The sequence below is a fragment of the Caretta caretta genome, chromosome 9 (assembly GCF_965140235.1).
Source record: "Caretta caretta isolate rCarCar2 chromosome 9, rCarCar1.hap1, whole genome shotgun sequence".
Taxonomy (NCBI): Eukaryota; Metazoa; Chordata; order Testudines; family Cheloniidae; genus Caretta; species Caretta caretta.
Window position 1 is genome coordinate 74842684 of NC_134214.1, and position 20529 is coordinate 74863212.

At 43.1% G+C, this 20529-nt stretch overlaps 2 protein-coding genes across 14 annotated transcripts in view; one reads left to right on the top strand and one right to left on the bottom strand.

The window, feature by feature from the left end:
• Window positions 1-1273: 1273 nt before the first annotated feature.
• Window positions 1274-18345, bottom strand: LOC142073222 (uncharacterized). Of its 11 annotated transcripts, none has more exons than XR_012669974.1 (7): window positions 17655-18344; window positions 14219-14408; window positions 12220-12288; window positions 7916-8025; window positions 3490-5382; window positions 2444-3148; window positions 1274-1759 (listed from the first exon to the last, which is right to left on the bottom strand). XR_012669974.1 is itself a non-coding variant. In XM_075132433.1 (5 exons), the coding sequence occupies exons 2-5, from the start codon at window positions 17677-17679 to the stop codon at window positions 1706-1708; spliced, it is 588 nt and encodes a 195-aa protein (XP_074988534.1). In that variant the 5' UTR covers window positions 17680-17692; window positions 17810-18100; the 3' UTR covers window positions 1274-1705. The 11 variants fall into 11 exon arrangements, 2 of the variants coding, with proteins under 2 accessions (XP_074988534.1, XP_074988533.1); XR_012669975.1 differs by having other exon boundaries at window positions 2444-3650; window positions 5342-5382; window positions 17655-18322; XR_012669977.1 differs by having other exon boundaries at window positions 5247-5382; window positions 17655-18115.
• A 92-nt stretch (window positions 18346-18437) lies between these two features.
• Window positions 18438-20529, top strand: part of HDX (highly divergent homeobox) — an 82507-nt gene continuing 80415 nt past the window's right edge. Inside the window, exon 1 of one of the 3 annotated variants that reach the window (XM_048863801.2) lies at window positions 18438-18734. The gene's annotated coding sequence lies outside the window, so the exon portion shown is untranslated. The remainder of the gene's footprint in view (window positions 18735-20529) is intronic. The other 2 variants (XM_048863800.2, XM_048863803.2) reach the window with 2 other exon arrangements.

A 20529-nucleotide genomic window follows, 5' to 3' on the forward strand; every position in this document is an offset into this window, starting at 1 on the left:
TGTAGGGAGCTTTCTCTCGAGAATTTTAGTAAAAAAGCATCTAAATTAGAAAGAGAAGCACCTTCCTTTTTCCACTACTGAAAGAGTCCTGTGCATATGAAACCCCAAAAAAGATATCGTAATCCACTTGCCAGAGGTTGAAAGAAACCTAAAATCAAAACAAAATGGTTCAAACAGAGCAAATAATCCCAAAGGAGTTAAAAAAAGACAAACCACACACACACTGTAGCCATCAATTTGGTTTCGTCTTTTCTTGTTTCTGGCTGTTTTAATATCCAGGAAAACAAGTTTGAAAATGGGTTATGTTTCAATGCCTATATGTGGCTAATTTAATTGAATGACACTAGATGTTCACTCTTTCTGTTCATATGCTGTAGGCCAGTGGTTTTCAAGTTGTGTTTCGCAGACCCCTGGGTGTCTGCAGACTGTCTAAGATTTTCAAAGGGGTCCACATCTCCAGTTGAAATTTTTTAAGGGTCTGCAAATGAAAAAAAGGTTGAAAACGATTGCTTTATGCAATAGATTTCACAGCATGTTAACAATGCATTTTATTGAAAATCTGGGGTTCCCCAAAAAGGGAGGTGGGAGAATTATCATTCCTAGAAAATTCAGGACTGGACTAGGCAGTCACCTGTTAGGGATGGATGTCATTATGCTTTGTGCTCTTGACACAATGCAGGGAAGATGAGCTACATGACTCACTACAGAATCCTTTCAAATTATGATTCTGAGACCAACTGACGTGAAAAAAACATCAGAAATCACTGCAGCTGTGGACTGAATTAAAAATCTCTACGTCAAAGCCATCTTGACTGCCTTGCCCACAGTCCTGCCCTCACTGGCACGTCTAGCATCAGACTCTAGAAGAATTCTCAGTTACATTGGTTTGGAGCAGCCGATAAAACCACACAAAGCCAACATATAAATAAGCACTATGGCCCCATCCCTGTTCAGTAAAGCACTTTAGCACATGTTCAAATCTATTGATTTCAGTAGGACTTAGGCACATATTTAAGGGTTTGCTGAATAGGGATAGACTGTAGCATGTGCTTAAATGCTTTGCAGATCTGGTACCTACATGCTGTGTGTGCCTATTATGGAGCATGCCCACAGGAGCTGGCAATTTGTTATTTTATTATTACTGTCACTTGGAATTCTAAGTACCTGAATTCCTGGAAAAATCAAGATTTAAACATTTAAAGGAAAGTAATTATGCCTGCACATAATTGTGGGTACAAAATTAGAGACAGTGTTAAGGTGAACTCCTCCTCCCCCCCCCCCCCCCAAATATGCTTGGTGGGAAAGGAGGTACCAGGGAAGAGCAGACTTTCAGAGCTGTGTGTAGGTCCAGCTATCATTTTGAAAGTTGTCTGAGGGGGTGGAGTGAAGGGGAAACCAAGAAGTCCCGGAAAGTGGAAAGCACAGTGCGGGCGGAGTTTGGAGAGGCATGGAAAAGAGTTCTGAATGTGCTGCAGGGAAGGATGGGGACGCATTTGCTCAGTCTGCAGTATTATTACGGACTTCAGCATCTGCTTTTGCTCCCCCATGACTTTAATCATCCGCTCAGTAGCGTCCTTAAACTCCTGATTTTCTTTTCTGTTCTGACTTTCGGCTTCCCTCTGCTCCTTATGTTTCCTTTTCTCTGCACTGGAGAAGTGCAGTACCTCCCGGAACATGTCTTCTTTGCTGTGTCTTGAACACTTTCTTATCTGGTGGAGACGTTCGGCTGGTGTGTGTGGGGTGTTCCTGAAAGCCACATCTGCCGAAGTAGAAGGAACAATGCACAGAAGCATGATTAAGTTCATGCACAACATTGAAACATTTCAGCAAAGTACACCATTTGTAACATAACATTCTTTAGAGTCACTTTCTCACTGACCTTTGGCAAGCACACATTTCTGAAAACACCCAAAGCATGGTGAGTGGTGGCTGGGGATGAGGGCGCTCTACATGGGGAAAAGAGTACTCTGCAAGGGTTGCGGTACAGCCCACTAGGGAAAAAATTCTAAAATTCTCCCACACTTTTCCACAGGCGGGGGTCATTGCAGCAGATATCTCACTGCTTAAGGGTAAGCAGGGAAGCAAAGGTACATCTACTACACTCTTGTGGCTTCCGCCCTGGTCCCTATGCTGCTCGCCTGTGTGCCGCTTTGTTACCTGCACAAGTGATTGCTGAACGGCGCGAGGAAAATTTCCTACAATGGGAGAAGGAACAAAGCAGCTCTGCCAAGAAACCTTCGGCAGAGGATTTCCGAGTACCTCCAGGAAACTTTCCTGGAGATCTCTCTGGAGGATTCCCATGAGATCTCTGTATGCATCAACACCCTGTTCCACCATACTGATTAGCTACACAAGGGAATGTCCAGCACACAGAAACACAGCCAGCCATGTTCATTTCTATACCTGAAAGCACCTCCGCACTACGTAAACCACAGCCACTTACCAGGCATCTCCTCTCCTGCTTCTTGTTCCCCAGAGAGCAGCTGCCGAGACTAGCTAGACACCTCCATAGCGGTGAACAGTTCCTGGCTGCCTGCTCCACTGGGAGTTCCATATCATCATCTAACTCCACCTCTTCATCAATGACTTCACCCTCCAGGTTAGGTCCTCTTTCCGCTGCCTCCAGGCCCACCGAAGTGTCCACGGGGCTCTTGGCAGTGGAGCTGGGGTCACCAGCGAGGATAGCGTCCAGCTCCTTATAGAACTGGCAAGTCTTAGGTGCAGCACCGGAGTGATGGTTTGCCTCCCTCGCCTTATGGTACCTTTGTAAATATAATACACAGTTTAAGAGCAAGTGTGTTTAATGTTTAATTTGCCCTGAAGACTTGGGATGCATTCGCAGCCAGTACAGCTACTGGAAAAGTCTGTTAACGTGTCTGGAGATGGAGCGGAAATCCTCCAGGGACAGCTCAATGAAGCTGTCCTGGAGGTACTCCCAAAGCCTTTGCAAAAGGTTTCTGGGGAGGGCAGCCTTATTGCGTCCTCCATGGTAGGACACTTTACCACGGCAGGCCAGTAGTACGAAGTCTGGAATCATTACATAAGAAAGCATGGCAGCGTGCAGTCCTGGTGTTTGCTGGCATTCAAGCAACATCTGTTCTTTAGCTCGCTGTGTTATCCTCAGGAGAGTGATTTCATTCATGGTCACCTGGTTGAAACAGGGGAATTTTATTAAGGGGACATCAGAGGTGGCCGTTCCTGCTGGGCTGTTTGCCTATGACGGAAAAGAAATCATCCCCACTGTTAGCCACACGGTGGGGGGAGGGATGAAGTGATCATCCCAGAGAATTGGGTATGTGTGGAGGGGTTAGTTGGGTTTGTGCTGCACGTTAACCCGAAAACATCAGCTCCTCCTTTTAAATGGCCAATGTGTCTTTTTCAGTTTTAATCTCCCTTTTTTTCCTCCCACAGCTGAAAATGTTTCAACGCGGAGACAAGCATCTCCGTCCCAGAGGCTAGTGCAGATAAGGCGGCAAAAAAAACACTTGCCATGGTATGGCGAGACAAGAGCAGCCGAGCAGAGTTGCAGCAGAAGCGGTTGTTCAATGACTGTGGTTTGCAGACCTACTGTACTGTCTGCTGCCAGGATACAACAGGAATTGACACATATTGCAAGAGATCATTCAAGGTGAAGTGGTCAGTTAATACTCCTGCAGTTATAGGACAAAGAGGAGGTTCGTGGATTACAGATCATTGTAATGAGCCATAAATCCAATATCTTTACTGAGTCGATGATTTTTAGTATCTAGCAAAATTGTAAATGTAGGCAGGTTTTTTGAAGGTTGTGTTCAGATTTCCTTTGGGAATGAGGCCTGAGAGGTGTGATATGGAGTGATTTTTTTGTGAAAAGTGTTTGCTCCTGGGTCACATGGTGTTTTTGACTTTTATCATTTTTCTGTGTTCATTTGAGAATGCAGCCATTGTCCGGTTACACCCATGCTGTTGGGGAATTTAGTGCACTGGATGATGATGACATATGTGGTGATAAACATGTATAGGACCCATGGATCTTGAAAGGTGTATTGTGAAGGGATATTGATCATCATAGCAGTGGAGATATGTCTGCAGGTTTTGCTTCTTTTGTTAGGATTGGCTTCAGTGCTGCTTTATGTGTGTCCTGGTCTGTGGACAAGCTCATCATCGGAATAAGCTCCAGAGTTCAGGAGTTGTTTCAAGGCCAGAAAAGGAGGGGGTTCAGGAAAGATTTCTTTCAGGAGGTGGTCCCATTGGTTGTAATTGTTTAATGATACCCCTTTGGGGTTGCAGTGAGGGGTGGCAGGTGACAACAAGGGGCGTGCAGTTAGAGGTTTGATTTTTTTGCGCCATATTAATACTCTCTCGGGGTACTTGGGTGGCCCATTCCATGATGTGATCTACTTCTCTGGTGGTGTGTCATTATTTGCTGGAGGTGATTTTAAGTGTGTTAAGGACTTTCTCTTTGGAGCATATTCTGTGGTATCTGAGTGCCTGGCTGTAGATAAGATTTCTTGGTATGCCTGGGGTAGTTTTTGCACCAATAGAGACATATGTCCACGGCTAGGATGATAAACACCCTCACCTCCATAACACCATAGCCGACTCCCCAGTCCTCATCCTCAAAGGAAATCTGCACAACACTTTCAAAAGATGAGCCTGGGACCTTAAATCATAACATTGTTAGATACTAAAAATCATAGACAGTAAAGACACTGGATTTATACCTCATTAGAAAGGTCTGTAACCCACTTACCCTCCTTTGTCCTAGGACTGCAGAAAGTGTTAACTGCCCACTTAACACAGTACAAGAGACCATTCAAAATGAACTCCCTATGTTTAACAATCTGGTCCATCTTGTATTTAGCCATGACATTCTAAACCAGTGGTTCTAAACCTATTTACTATTGTACGCTGCATATGCAGCTCTCAGTGTAATGTGGGCCCCATCCACAGGCTATATATACTACCTGTATGGCCCTGAGGATGTCACATGGACCACAGCGGTATGCTCATTGGACCACAGGTTGAGAACCACTGCTCTAAGCTGTGGTCTACACTACAGAGCTACTATGCATCCGATGAAGTGAGCTGTAGCTCACGAAAGCTTATGCTCAAATAAATTTGTTAGTCTCTAAGGTGCCACAAGTACTCCTTTTTCTTTTTGCGAATACAGATTAACATGGCTGCTACTCTGAAACCTATGGTATAATTACGTCGCTCAGTGCAGCTATGTCTATGCAGTGTTTTAAGTGTAGACCTGCCCTCAGTACCTTTCCCCGACCTGAAGAAGAGCTCTGTGTAAGTTTGAAAGCTTGTCTCTCTCACCAACAGAAGTTGGGCCAGTAAATGATATTGCCTCACCCACCTTGTCTCTCTTATCATGGGACCAACATGGCTACAGCAAGACTGCAAACAAAAAACAGAGTATGTTCACTTACAAATATTTATCTTAAATAAAGTGCCTTAAAACATTAATGCTTAGCAATTCAGCAAATGTGCAGTCTGAGGCTGCTCACAGTCAAGCTGGAGGATGATTCAGTCCCCTGAACTCCAGAATCAGGAAGCCACAAATAAATCACGAAGCCACCTTTGTGCCCCGCTTCCCACCCCCATCTTCCTCAGCTGCATTAACTTAATCTCAACCACAGCTAGAGATCCTGTCCATACATAAAAAGAACAGGAGTACTTGTGGCACCTTAGAGACTAACGAATTTATTTGAGCATAAGCTTTCGTGAGCTTATGCTCAAATAAATTTGTTAGTCTTTAAGGTGCCACAAGTACTCCTGTTCTTTTTGTGGATACAGACTAACATGGCTGCTACTCTGAAACCTGTCTATACATAGCATCTGAGGCCAAAGTTAATTAAAGAACAGTTATTTTCATGTTTTATTCTTTGCCTACCGAACCAACACAGTTACTATTTCCCATTTGCTTATTTCAATGTCCTGTTTTACATTAGTCAACAAAAACAAAGAGCTTTCTAGAATCTCAAATGATTTTGTCTGTTTTTTTTATGTTTGCTCTTGCACAACCATGTATTTTGGGCTAGTAAACGGAATGTCCTCCAAAATTGCAATGTGATCATCTAATACACAACTGCTTACCAATACTGTGCTGTCCATCTTTGTGTTTCCTGAGTTGGAAGTTAGCTATATCAGTCAGTGGAAGCTGAAGCTTGGGGGTTTTGATATGTTCCAACAGTTCTCATTAATTATGAAGCCCAGACAATTACAGTAATGCAGGTGCTCCAAGGCAAATACATCAGGCATGAGGCTTGCTGGGATGCATTTCTTGTTTGTTGTAATAGCTTTGGCTTTTGGACATTTATAGAAGGAGATTGATTATTCTTTCCCCCAGATTATACCAAATAGATTATTTTCTGTTTGTAAAACTCAAGATTCTGATCAGCTTCCTACCACTCATCTATTTTATGCTCTGAGCTACCAAGTACTGCTGTATTTTCACTATTATGTTAGAAAGACATGATTAGAGTATATAATTGAGTGTGCCCTTTCCAAATACCAACTACTGTCCTTTTTCTGGTTCTGTTTATTTCAGTAATTGTTGAAGTTGTCCAAGGTGAGCTGAGACACCTTTACCAAGCATTCCCATAATGAATTTATGTATTACTACTGTGCCCTAAAATCTTTTTGGGTGATTAGTGGATTTGTGTGGGCTTTCTATCAAAAATTATTAGATGAAACCAATCACAAGGTCTCTACTGTATTTCTAAATCTTGGCAGCGTGGACCTTATCTTGGTCCAAATTAATTATGATAATTGAATGTACACAAACAATTTACTCAAGCAGTGAGTAAAATTGTCTAGACCTGATGTCTATGAATTCTGCATTTGAACGATTACACATGTGATTGTCAATACCAATATTGACTCACTCAAGCAGTTGACAATCCATTCTATACATGCAAATGTCTGTTTGCCTGTTCAAATGTGGTATATGCACTTAAAACTTTGGCCTCAAGTATAAATTATGTGGAAAACAAGCAAAGCTCTTCTGTAGTACAATGGAGTGCATCGTTAGTTGTTCAGATTTTCAGGTAAGATACTAAACTGAGTTCCTCTCCGTCCATCTCTGATAGCTGTCTAGGTGGAAGTTAAAGATCCCTTTGTGAGCCACATAACAGAGGAGCCCCTGAAGTAAGGCCATGGATCCATATCCCCCTATATTTTTGACATGTTTGAAAACCAGACTGAGTTAGATTAAAATTTTGCAAATCTTTCTGGTCTTTATATGGGGAGAAGCCAAAACTTAGTGTCTAAAACTTGTCCCAAACTTTAGGAAGCTAGACATTTGCATCTAAATATTGGATTGAATGCTTCACTAAGAAAACAAGGAATAAACCCCAAATCCTGGCTAACACTTCCTGTCTCAGTATAACATACTTTAATTGCTATTTCAGAGACACTATTCAAAGCTATTTCAGAGACATTATTGAATGCTGGAACATTGTGAGGCACTTCCTTACCACCTGCCCTTAGCTTGAGGAAGCCTTGTCTGTTCCTGCTGTGGGTCAGCTCCCCAACTCCATCAGCCTCAGACAATACAAGTACTCCCTTCTAGCCCTCATAGGACTGCTGTTACTCTACAGGTTAGCAATAGGCACACTCCAAATCTGGAGCCCCCTAAGCATCTCCCTGGAATGTTTAACCCCTAGTTCAACGGCACACTCTCAGTTTTTACTAATCCACTGCTTCCAAAAAAGCGGTACACCTCAGATCACTGCTTTGCTTAACTCGCAGCACCCTGACTTGTTTATAGTGAAAAAAAATATTTGTTTAACAAAGCATAGAGGTTCAAGTAGTAGCAAGTAGAAGTATTGGAAACAAATGGTTATACAGAAAATCAAATTATAACATTCATTCCAGAGTCTTGACTTACGTAACAAGATACTCTCATGTCTAATAAAGTATTGCTCACCCAAAATGCTTGCAGTGCTTTACAGCCAGACGGGCTCTGATCTTTCTTTTATGAGACATGGATGCTGTCAGTTTGCCTCCTAGATGATGGATTCAGTGTGTCTCATTACTCTGCAAGATGTACCAGATCAGTTCTTTACCTTTGCTCATAAACAGGACACCCCCTGCTGTTTGTTTCTTCCTGTAGATTTCCCTTCTTGGAGATTTTGTAATCTGTCAATTCTCACTTGGCTCAGTATGCAAATAGGCATACAATACACAAATGGCCAAGCCAGGGATTAGGTGGTTACTTCTTCCCTGAAAGGAACATCTCCGAGGTACGTCACTTCTTGGTGACCTGCCTTAACACCAAGACCTTAAGAACATAATATTCAACATACATACATAACTCCTTAATATTATCTGTACATTTTGCAACTGATTATGATAATCAGTGGGAACTGGCTCCTGGTAGAGACTTCACATGCCACCCTTTGGTAAACTGTTATGCAGATATCAAACCTTGGGGATCCCTATAAAACCCTATACACCTATGTGCCATCTGCCAGCTGTCACCAAGGGGTCCCTGAGGCACAACTGCCTAACAGCTGTTCTGTTTGCCCAGAGTCACTCCCCAATACTTTTGCAAAATTATATGCAAAGGTCAAAATAACATATGCTTATGAGATTATTGAAAACTGAACCCTTGAATAAGAAACTGGATTTTAAAATCTTCTCGTAATGTTATTTTGACCTTTGCATGTACTTATCTTACAAATTTCAGAGGGCAAGGGTAAGTCTGAAAGGACAGTATAAGTCAGGTGGGATAAGAATTATTGATGAAGGGTTGTTTTACACTAGGCAAAAGATTGTGAGACAGGGGAATATTGGGACATAGTTGTGTTCTTAGATCCAAGTAGCTACTTGTTGTTGTTGTTGTTGTTATTACTTAAGTAATATTTTATAATAGCTGGGGGTTTTGTAATTAGAACATTTGGAAAATATTGTACTTGTCTGCATTACCCTCAACATGCTCAGAAAACTTTCAGCTCTGCATTTAAGATCATGAGAAAAATTACATCTTTATGCTTCAGGGCTTCAGCAGGTTACCTACAGGGGTCAGAAAGGATTTTTTTTTCCCCGATACACAATTGACTAGATGTGTTCTGGCATTTTTTTTTAAACCTTCCTCTGAAGCATCAGTGATTGGGCACAGCTAGAGATGTGACACCAGACCAGATGGAACAGTTTGCTAAGGTGATACAGAGAATCTTTTTTCTAGATACATGGCTGGTGTGTCTTGCTTTAATGCTCATACTGATTACTGGATTTGGGGTTGAGACGGAATGTGCTCCAGGACAAATTGGCAGGGACCCCCCACAAATTGGCAGGGACCCCCCCCCCTTTTTTGCCTTCCTTTGTAGCTTGGGGCATGGTTCATCTGCTGAGATCCTCTGAGTATGCCTCACCTAATCAATTCCCTGCCATTGCAGTTTGGGGCAGCTTGGTCACAAGCTTTCTACTTGTGACACATAGTTTAGTCCCCTGACTATTGAAATGCTTTAGTCTAAAGTCTTTGGGCTTAGTATAGGGGTATCCTGTATAGGAGGTCGTATTAGATGGTCTAATGGTCCTTTCTGGCCTTAAATTCTACAAAAAGATCAAAGTTAGGCATTACACTGTTAACTGATATTATTTATTTTTAATTTCAAGGATGCTCAGTATCGTGGTATGGGTGCATTTCACAATACTAAAGGGTTCCATAAAGGTCTTTAATATAACTTCCTAACCTTCCACAGTAGCTGGTCCAGCTCCCTAGCAAACATTATAGATGGCAAATGGCAACTTGAACAATAAGTGCCCTGAGATTCCAAGACCCATATAGTCATTTGAGGTGCGAAACTCTGAACAAGGTGATATGTTTAGCCTTTTACTGTAAATGTATCCAGGTTCAGCATCACGTTTTTTCAGAGAGGTCATGCTCTGGAGGCAAATGTATCCAATGTTGCCTACTATGTGTTTCAACCTTGGAATAGACAGCTAAAACAATTCTTTCTGAGTACCCTTGTCATGGTGGCATTCTGGAAAAGAGCTGGTCTGTGAAGTAACTGGGACCCTTTTAAGGCTTACAGACAGTAGAAAGTTACTTGAATTTCATCCAGAAGTGAATTGGCAGGCAGTGTAGAATACAGCAAAGAAGCAACATGATCCTTTTGATCTGTCCTACCTAAAAGGCAGACAGATACATTCTACACTACCTGAAGCTTTTAAGTACATCAAAGTTAGTCCCAGATAGAGTAAGTTGGAGTGGGCATCGCTTTAAGATAACAAAGGCATTGATGATGGTGGCTAGGCCTCCATCTAGAAAGAATTGGCATACTATCTTAGCCAAACAGAGATGAAAAGGGAATTTTCTTGATACTTGGGCTATCTGAAACTTCAGAGAAAAGAGGCATCTAGCAGAAGCCCAGCACTACTAATTACTTTGAGAAAAAGGTGGGCAAGTGCCAACATTTGGAAAAGAGATGTAGTTTTTTGCCATTACTTTAAAATTCTCTCTTTCAGGACCATACCCTTACAAGCCAATGGGCTCAGTGACCTAATACATATCTTCCAAATTGCTACTGTATCTATTTATGTCGGAGACACAAGTCGGTAGAAACAGTACCTGAGCATCTCAACCTTCTATGTATTTATTCTCCTACAGGTAGGGCTATTATCCCCATTTTATATATGACAAACTGAGGCACCAAGGGGCTAAATGACTTGCTCAAGATTACACAGGAAGTCTGTGGCAGAACAGGGAACTGAACCCACATCCTAGACTAGTGCCATTAATCACTAGACAACCTTTACTCTTTCCAACTTCTCCTCACCTAGCTGTGCTATAATAAATTGGCAAGTGTATGGTTTGGATGGAATAGAAGAACAGATATTTCATCTCAAGTAATAAGTGAGACACATTCTGGGACTAGCTGAGGTGCCAAGGGCAATCACTACCACCTGCTAACAGCAGGAGCAAGTCCTATCCATACTCCAGCCTCTGGCTACTAGAAATTCAGGCATGCAGCTCTGAGATCCACAACCCCGCCTCTTTCTCTAAGCAGGTTAGCAATGCATACATGCTACTTTATCTTCTGGACACCTGCAATGTACTGATCTGCAGCCTCTGTGGAAGCAGTGCATGCCTGTCCCCTGGTTTCACCTCTCTTCAGCACTCTCCTTAGCATAAGGCATTTAGATGTGCCTATAGTAAAACCAAACTGAAGATTATTTAACAGAGCTTGAGTTAGAGATTCAAATTAAGGCAAATATAATGGTTTTGAAACATAAGGTTGCAAGTAAAACAAAAATGTAAGACAATCTATAGCCTATACTTATAAACAAGTTACTTCTTAGTCTAATAGGGTATTTCTCACCCAAAGATTAGTCCTTGCAGCACTTGCCCAGCCCAGAGAGCTGGGATCCCCCTTTCATGAGCTACCCCCATGACAGAGAATCTCCACCTGTAAAGGATCACAACTTGGCCCACTGCTTCTGCTCTGATACATTGGCATTGTCTTTTAGCTAAGGTGGGGGGCTCCTCTTCAGAGAGCTCTCCTGGGGTGTGTTTTTGTAAATGCTCAAGTCTCCACCTGGTCCAAACAGCAAGCAAAGGACATCCCTCCTTCTCAGTGCTGACTTTTGCATCCGATGAAGTGAGCTGTAGCTCACGAAAGCTAATGCTCAAATAAATTGGTTAATCTCTAAGGTGCCACAAGTACTCCTTTTCTTTTTGCGAATACAGACTAACACGGCTGTTACTCTGAAACCTGGGTTAACTCTGGGACTCCTCTGCCTCAGGTGGTAAGTTTCACTTCCAGTTTTGGAAAATAATATCCTACATATTATGTAACTCTAAAATTGTTTCACGTACAAACATCTTACAGTAAGTGTGACAACCAGCTAGTTCTTAGCTCTCAGCAGAGAACACACGGTATTAACCCCTTCAGTGTAATATCAAGAAAATGGTCAGACACAGATGTAACACACCTGCCAGAGCATGTCTGCGTCACAATAAGGAATACAGTTAGTCACAGTGGGCTTATGTTCCCATGAAAGGCAGTACCAGGGACGTGAGTAAATAGTATAAACAGTCCTTTGGAGTAAGTCACTCAGCTCCTGTCTTAAGCAACCAAGCGCACTGTGTATATTTACATATGCATTTTTGTCCAAAACATCAAGCTAAAGTTCAAAACAAAAATCATGATATATAGCTGCTAGCTTCAAGGATGGCCCAAGGCTTTCGTGATAGGTAGCTTTTACTATTAATTCCCCTTCACCTACCTTCTCTCTCTCATAGTCTATGCGTCTCGGTTTGCTTTTCTACACTGTAAAACAAACCCCAGGGACTGTCTACAGTGAAAGAAAAAAAATTACCACAATTAATTTTAAAAATTCACTGATCCTTTTTTCTTCTTTACCATCCCTCCCCTTTACACTTTTCCATTCCACTTATTGAATACAGACCTCTTAAGCTTCAGCTCCATCATGAACCTGTATACCTAGGCAAACTTCTACTACTGTAAACTACTTTTTTTTTTTAATGTGGCCACAAGTGTGCATATTAACGTATTTTTATATACATATATATATATATTTTTCTGGTTATTTGATACAAAGTATAGAAATAGCAGCTGTGAACCTATTCTCAGTCCAGAACAGAAAAGGACCTTTGACATGTTTCATTCTGTATTAAGGAAGAGTATTTTAATCCAAGAACGTTGCATCTTCTTCTTCTTCAGGGAATTTAAGAGATATTGTATCATTCCAAAGCAGAAAGCCATGGTAATGTTTATATAATATGACACATTTAAAAACCATTGTGGTTCCCCTGTCCTCAGGTAATAAGAGAGGCAATGTGTCAAAATTTGGAGTCTTGACTCTCTGGCTCAGCACAAGGAATTCCCAGACAAAGTTTTCTGTGATGTCCTCAAGGGTAGAGGTTTTTATGGGGGTTGTTTTATTTATTTTTATCATAGCAAGTGTTAAAAGCTCACTGGAGAAGGAAGGGGAATATATAAAGGGAAAGCAGCAGCATAAAAGATTAAGGATGATTATATACAAAATGTATGGACATAAATAAGGTGACAAGCTTGTTATAAGTCTTAATTAGTTTGTACACCACTTTGAAATCCTCAAATGGAGAGCGCTGCAGAAGTGAATAATTACATTGTCCGCCTACTGGCTGTTTTCTCTAACTATATCCTCTTTCCATTCAGATAGCTGAACAACATATGCTTGTGTGCCATCCTGCCAACCAAGCTGAGATTTTCTAGGGCCAGTAGAATTTGGGAGTGATTATCAAATTGTCAGGAAAAGAAAAGGACCTTATTCTATCCAGAATACATGAAATTGGAGGGGGCATATATCTGAACTCCAGCCCTCCAAGCTGGGAATGAATTCTCACACTCCTAAACTATTCTCTTTACCAGGGTTTACTTTAAAGCTATATTTAAAGGGGTAAATGTTTCCTTAATAGAATTTTGGTAGCTGAAGAATATAGGAGCATCTTAGTGTCCTCTTCCTAACTAGTACCTCCCTTTCTTCTGCAATCAGGTAGTTCCTTTGGCTAGCATAGGATCAAGATCCAGGTATAACACTTGACCACAGTTTGTGAAAATGACATGAAAAGTGTTCTCGCTACACATTAAGGGAAGTAGAGGACGGGAAGAGGTGCTATTGTGCTTTTGCAAAAGATATTCAAATAAATATGTTAACTATTAAAGGAGGAGAGAATTAAATGTATATTGTCAAACACCTTATAAAGATTTTAAAATAATAGAAGATGTCCTTCTCAAAACAAAGACCAAACAAACAACTTTTGAATGAAATGACTTCAAACTTTGGACGTAGATTGGTATGCCAAACGTGTAGTGAATTTCTACAACTCAGATCCAAACCTCTAGAAAGAATGGGGAATATTATTATGTTTTAATAATTATACTGCAGTAGTACCGAGAGCCCCAATCAAATTGGGGCCCTTTTGTGTTTGACACCGTATCACCACATAGAAAGACATGATCCCTGCCTCTAAGCATTTGTAATCCAGACCCTCCACCTGAAAACACAGATGTTGTTAATTTTAAGCATGAGAGGAATCCTTTTCTTCCAAAGGGAACATGTAAAATTAAGTATATGAATAATTGTTTGCAGGATCAGAATCTTTGGCTGCGAAGTCTACACTGAAGGCTTGTCTTCACTACAGAAGTAAATCAACCTAAGTTATGCTACTCCAGCTGCACGAATAACGTAGCTGGAGTTGATGTAGCTTAGGTCAACTTACCCTGGTGTCTTCACTGCGCTGTGTCGACAGGAGATGCTCTCTGGTCGACTTCCCTTACTCTTCTTGGAGAGCTGGAGTACCAGGGTCGACCGGAGAGTGCTCTGCCACCATTTTAGTAGGTCTTTAGTAGACCCACTAAATCGATCCCTTCTGCATTGGTTGCCAGCCCAGAATAGTACAGGATCTGGACCTAAGAAAACAAATGACATACAAAAAAAAAGGGGGGGGGGAGATATAATCATATACAATTATATACATTTGGGGCTTGATTCTCTGTCTGGTTTCAATGGAGAAGGAAGGCTTTCAGGGAGCCAGTCCAAGCTCTCTGATTCTCATCTGCAGATGCCATGAGGTTCTTCAGGTACCTTACGCCAGATGAGAATTAGCTATAGTGGAGCTTTTGCTTATCATGCCCCCTCTCATTTCCTCTCCTACTATGCCTACCCTGTTCCCTTACACAGGGGGATGGTTCTGGTGTAGGAAGCAGCAGACCACCACCAGTTTTATCCCAGCAGAAATGCACAATGAACAGGGGGAATTTCCCAATGGGAATCTTCAGGAACTTTAGGTTCTCTTTATGCTGTATAAGTGTATGTAGAACAAAATGATATTGGGGGGACTGGAAAATCTGGCTCTTGAAATTATAAATAAATAAAATAAAGTGAATGCTGCTATTCCTATCCGCTCCTCAACTAGGCTTTATTCATTGGCTAATTCCCTATAGGTGTTGCAGAAAAGATGTGTCTGGAGGAGCGATTTGAAGGAAGACATGATGAAACTTCTTACAGAAGCTTAACTTATAACACTAATGGGAGAGTTATTTTTGCTGAACAATTGAAAGAGACGTATTTTAATACCGCTAGAAAGATATTTTGTGCTCAAGCAAATGTATGCCAAAGTGTTCAGTACATATGCCAAAAACTTGTGATTAGAAATAGTAAAATTATACTTTGAAAAACTTCAGGTAGCATGAAAATATAGTTGAAAAATCTCAAAATCACTGTTTAAATTTATGCAACTAAGATATTACATGGTTTGCCAGTAGATGGCATATTATCTTATTATATCACAATAGGAAATATTCTCATTATCCTCACAAAAGGAAAAACTAGTAGAAAATCATTTGAATTTTCCACACATAAAAATGCTTACCTCACACATAGCCTTGTACTGCCTGTTGTATAATTTTTGTGTGTGTGTTTTATAATCTCATTAAAATGAAATTTTGTCTCTCTCAAACAGGATTAAATTTATAAAAGTTATATTTAGGTATATTGTTGTTGAAAGCAGGCTCAGCAAAATGTGGTGGGCGGGACACGTGGCCTGACTCAGCGACAACAGATGGACCGCAGCTATATCTGAGTGGTATCCGCAAGAACAGAAATGGCCACGCGGTTGGCCTTCAAAGATGTGGGCTGACTTCCTAACAAGGAGATATGAACAAGCATGGGGAAGGATGGACAGAGCGAGAGAAGATTGGAAGACATGTTGTGATCGGCTCCGTCTCAACTGATGAAGCACCAACAGTCTACGCATTTAGGTATATTGTCAGTATTTTTTTGCATCTGAGTTTAATGGATTTAAAATTACTGATTTTGTGTAAAGGTCTCTGAAAGGCTAAAGCACAGAATAATCTTACAGCAACTGAAAAACCTTCCAGCAGTTCACAATAAAGTAAAATCTACAAATCTCTCTCTCCTGTGGGAGAAAAGCTATATACTGGATAACAGTTCCCTCTGCTTACACAAGCAGAAAACTCCATTTAACCCTAAAAAAAGGGTATAGAGATGATTAATTATATCCTAGGTCCCAGTTTAGGCCATCTGAAATGTTGAGTACTGATGCATGGGTTATTACATCTTCTAGAAATATACATTAAAACAGCAAAATATTTTACTAGCTTAAAGGACTCAATCATACAGTAAAAAACAAACAAACAAGAAAGACCATGTAGACTCTCCATTCCATATAAAAGAATTCTGTATGGGTTCATCCCTTTTAAAATTTTGCTAGATGTTGAAGGGTTCATCAAAAATTAGAGTTATTTTAGGAGCTATATAATAGTTGTTCATTTGAGACCCCACAGAAAAATCAATATGAACTCAGTCCTGCAGCCCTCAGAGGCAAAACTTCCATTAAATTAGTTTTGCCTGTGTAACAAGTACAGAATTGAACCCACTCTGAGATGCAGCTTTGTCCCTTTATGAGAAGATCCCTTATTCTGGATACATTGCAAGACAGTTTTTAAAATATATTTTACGATTTTTCAATGTGTGTTCCAATAAGATACTTAATCTCTCTCAATTTAGACTATTACAGCTTGCACAAATCTGGAAATATTTTTTCTTTATATGAATATTGTTTTATACATTGTATCCAAGTACTTAAAAACATTTTCACTAACATGCACTAAAAATAAATTCTGAATGTGTATGATCTCTAAATTTGTAATAAGAACGAGGAGTACTTGTGGCACCTTAGAGACTAACAAATTTATTTGAGCATAAGCTTCCGTGGGCTAAAGCCCATTTCAATTTATGGTCAAATAAATTTGTTAGTCTCTAAGGTGCCACAAGTACTCCTTGTTCTTAACAAATTTATTTGACCATAAATTGAAATGGGCTTTAGCCCACGAAAGCTTATGTTCAAATAAATTTGTTAGTCTCTAAGGTGCCACAAGTACTCCTCGTTCTTTTTGCTGATATAGACTAACATGGCTACCGCTCTGAAACCTAAATTTGTAATCTACATGCAAATCTGCCACTTTACACTATTGATGCACATTACTTGTATCCCTATTACACTGACCCTACATATAACACGTGCTTTCTTTGGCCACCATTACTGCAAAGTTTTATGCCCAAGTACTTCAATGAAAGTTATTGGTACTATTCATGTGCATAAAGTTAAGCCCCTGCATAAATCTCTTTAGGATCGGGAGTCTTAGAATGTAAGCTCTTGAAGCAAGGAGCTTGTATCTGTCTGAATCTGCACAATAGGCCCTTAATCCCAACTGGGGCTTCTGGGTGCTGCTGCGATATAAGCAGCAAATAATAATTTTACATGACCGTCAATTATTCTATTTTTCTCTAGCCCCAATCCTGCAAACAGATGAGTTGGTATGGTGCCTCATGTTTATGTGTGGTCTCATTGACTGCAGTGTGTTCCTGTCATTTCAATGGGTCTTCAGGTGAAGGTGAGGGTCTGCATCAGTGTGGCTCTTTGCAGGTTCAGGGTTTATATGAATACAGCACGGTAATACAGCACGGTAATACAGCCACCTCAGGGATGGTGAAACACCACCTTAACAACAGTAGAAACCTTAAGCGGTGGGGTGGCTGAAAATAGTGAGACAAAACACTTCACTTGTACGAGAAGTACCCCAAGACTTTTGATGCCCACATAAAGCAGGCAGGGCTTTGACGTTGCGTCTCACCTGAAAGATACAAACAAAACATCATAGCAGACTTCTCTCTGTGGAGAAAGTGGAGGAAGGGGTCAGCTGCCCCTGCTAGAAGGCAAAGGAGTCGTTAAGAAAGCCCAGCTATTTCAGACTCCAATGACTGAGCCAGCCCTCCCAGGAGAACTTACTGCCCCACGGAAGAGTCCGCATGCCACGACTACCCTCAGCAAAAGGCGGCAGTGGGAGCCCCGGGACGGACAAGGGAGGAACAGCCACCGTGCAAGGCTCCTCTCCCAAGCCAAGCAGGGCCGAGAACGCTGCAAGGCAGCCAGTCCTGCCCATGGCCCAGGAGGCCGGGCCCCGCTAGCCTCTGCGCGTGAAACACTTCGATCCGGCCCCACCCATCACCAGCGCCGCGCGGCGGAAGCGGGGCGGCTCCCTGGCAGGGGAGGGGGGCGAGGGCAATGCCGGCCGGGCTCGGGCTCGGGCTCGCGCTCCCGCGCGGCGAAGGCCGCAGCAGCACGCCGGCCAAACCGCCGCTGACACGCTGTGATGAGCGCAGCTGAGCACAGGTTGCGCGGGAGCGCCCGTGGCCGCGGCAGGCAGGCGGGAGGAAGAGCCCGCCCCCTCCCCAAGGGGCGCAGCAGGGCGTGCTGCGGGCCAGCGGCGTTCCCACAAGGAGGCGAGGGGCGCAGCCCGGCCCCCGTAGGCTGGGGAGGAGGCAGACGACTCCCGCCGCCTTCCGCCCGTCTGTGCCCCGCCTCTTCCCTGGGCCTCGCGCTCCGATCCCGAGCTGGGCGGGGCTGTTTCCTGAGGCAGGCAGCCACCCATCGCAGCAGCGCGGCTGTTCCTTGTACTGGCCTCCCCTCCCACCTCAGGCGGGCTGTTCTCTGTACCAGGCGCTCCCCCTGGCGGGAGGGGCGGGGGCAAGGACTGTCCCGGCCGGCGCTGATCTTAGGCTGCCATTGGCCGCTGTCTGCGCTGACGTCACGATCATGATGAGAATTAATGATCGGAGGCGCTGATTTCATTGTGTGACGCCGGGACCGACCCAGCCGAAACCGGCTGAATCCGGAGCCCCCCGGACCAACTCCGCCCGCCCCGCAGAGCACGGTAAGTCCGGCACTGTCCGCGGGGGGCGGGGTATGTGTGCGAGCCCCAAGGAGGGAGGGGAAGCGCTGAAGCGCTCAGCCTGGGCAGGCAGGGCAGCCAGCCTTGGCTGGGACTGGGGAAGATGCCCCTTGGCTGGGGGCCTGGATGTGGGGGAGGGCAGCCGCTTGGGCTGGTGCTCGCAAAGCAAACTCGGGCACGCATGCGCACTACGGCTCGGTTCTGCTGCGGCAGATGCTGGCTAGCCCCGTCCGCCGTTGCGAAGGAAGTGCGCATGTGTACTACCGATGTGTTCTGTATGGGCTGGCAGCTGCGCATGCTCTGCGGCTGTTGAGCTCTGCTGGAGTGAGTGCGCATGCGTATTCACAGTCACTTGAGTGATTTCTGACTTTGTCCGGTCGGAGTGCGAGGCGCTGATTGCAGCTCTGCGCGCTCGCACGTTACTGCGTCTTAGTAGCTGGTCCATGGGCGTTTGCACAGTTAGGGCGTCTTTAAGTCTTTGGAAAATCTTGCGCATGCGCAATGAAGGCTCCTTGATTTGCCATATGTGGGCTGTTAGGACTCAGTGACTCTTTCTAGCTGCAATCTCCTAGTGGCAGGGTTGGGTGCGTGGGCTGGGATTGTGGGTGTCCATCCTGCCTGGATCCCCTTTCCTGGCTCGGTAGTATAAATACTCATTGCTGGTAGCATGGCAGCCTACGCAGTGGGGTGAAGCTGTGGGCATGATGGGGGGGTGGCAAGAAAATAATTCAAAGCTCATTCTCCCTTGTCTTGGGGCAAGAGGGGTTGTGGAGGTGCTATGTGCTCTACTTGAGGTGTAAGAGAGTATCCACAGAAGGCGGGGTTAGTGGTGGTGGAGGAGGAGAGATTGGGCAAATAACATTGCTCCTATTGCTGCTGTTGTGACACTCTCACAGATCTTAGGAGACAGGGCAGTCCTTGCTTATAGACAGCCCCCCAACCTGAAGCAAATACTCAGCAGCAGCCACACAACAAAACCACTAACCCAGGAACCTATCCTTGCAACAAAGCCCGTTGCCAAGTGTGTCCACATATCTATTCGGGGACACCATCATAGGGCCGAATCACATCAGCCACACTCTCAGAGGCTCATTCACCTGCGCATATACCAATGTGATATGTGCTATCATGTGCCAGCAGTGCCCCTCTGCCATATACATTGGCCAAACTGGACAGTTTCTACGTAAAAGAATAAATGGACACAAATCAGATGTCAAGAATTAAAACATTCAAAAACCAGTCGGAGAACACTTCAATCTCTTTGGTCACTCGATTACAGACTTAAAAGTGGCAGTTCTTCAACAAAAAAACTTCAAAAACAGACTCCAACGAGAGACTGCTGAATTGGAATTAATTTGCAAACTGGATACAATTAACTTAGGCTTGAATAGAGACTGGGAGTGGATGGGTCAATTGCACAAAGTAAAATGATTTCGCCTTATTTATTTCCCCTCCTACTGTTCTTGTCAACTGCTGGAAATGGCCCACCTTGATTATTACTACAAAAGGTTCCCCCCCCCGCCCCTCACTCTGCTGCTGGTAATAGCTCACCTTTCCTGATCACTCTTGTTACAGTCTGTATGGTAACACCCATTGTTTCATGTTCTCTCTGTATATAAAATCTCCCCACTATATTGTCCACTGTATGCATCCGATGAAGTGAGCTGTAGCTCACGAAAGCCTTTGCTCTAATAAATTTGTTAGTCTCTAAGGTGCCACAAGTACTCCTTTTCTTTTTGCGGATACAGACTAACACGGCTGCTACTCTGAAATTTAG

Excerpts from the sequence above, each read along its gene's own strand:
- LOC142073222 (XM_075132432.1), bottom strand. The coding sequence starts at position 17,963 with ATGGGCAGGACTGGCTGCCTTGCAGCGTTCTCGGCCCTGCTTGGCTTG. Across the intron at positions 2,763-14,218 it reads AGCGCAGTGAAGACACCAGG|GTACCATAAGGCGAGGGAGG; the intron begins GTAAGTTGACCT and ends ATATTTACAAAG. Across the intron at positions 1,760-2,443 it reads AGCAGGAGAGGAGATGCCTG|ATGTGGCTTTCAGGAACACC; the intron begins GTAAGTGGCTGT and ends CTACTTCGGCAG.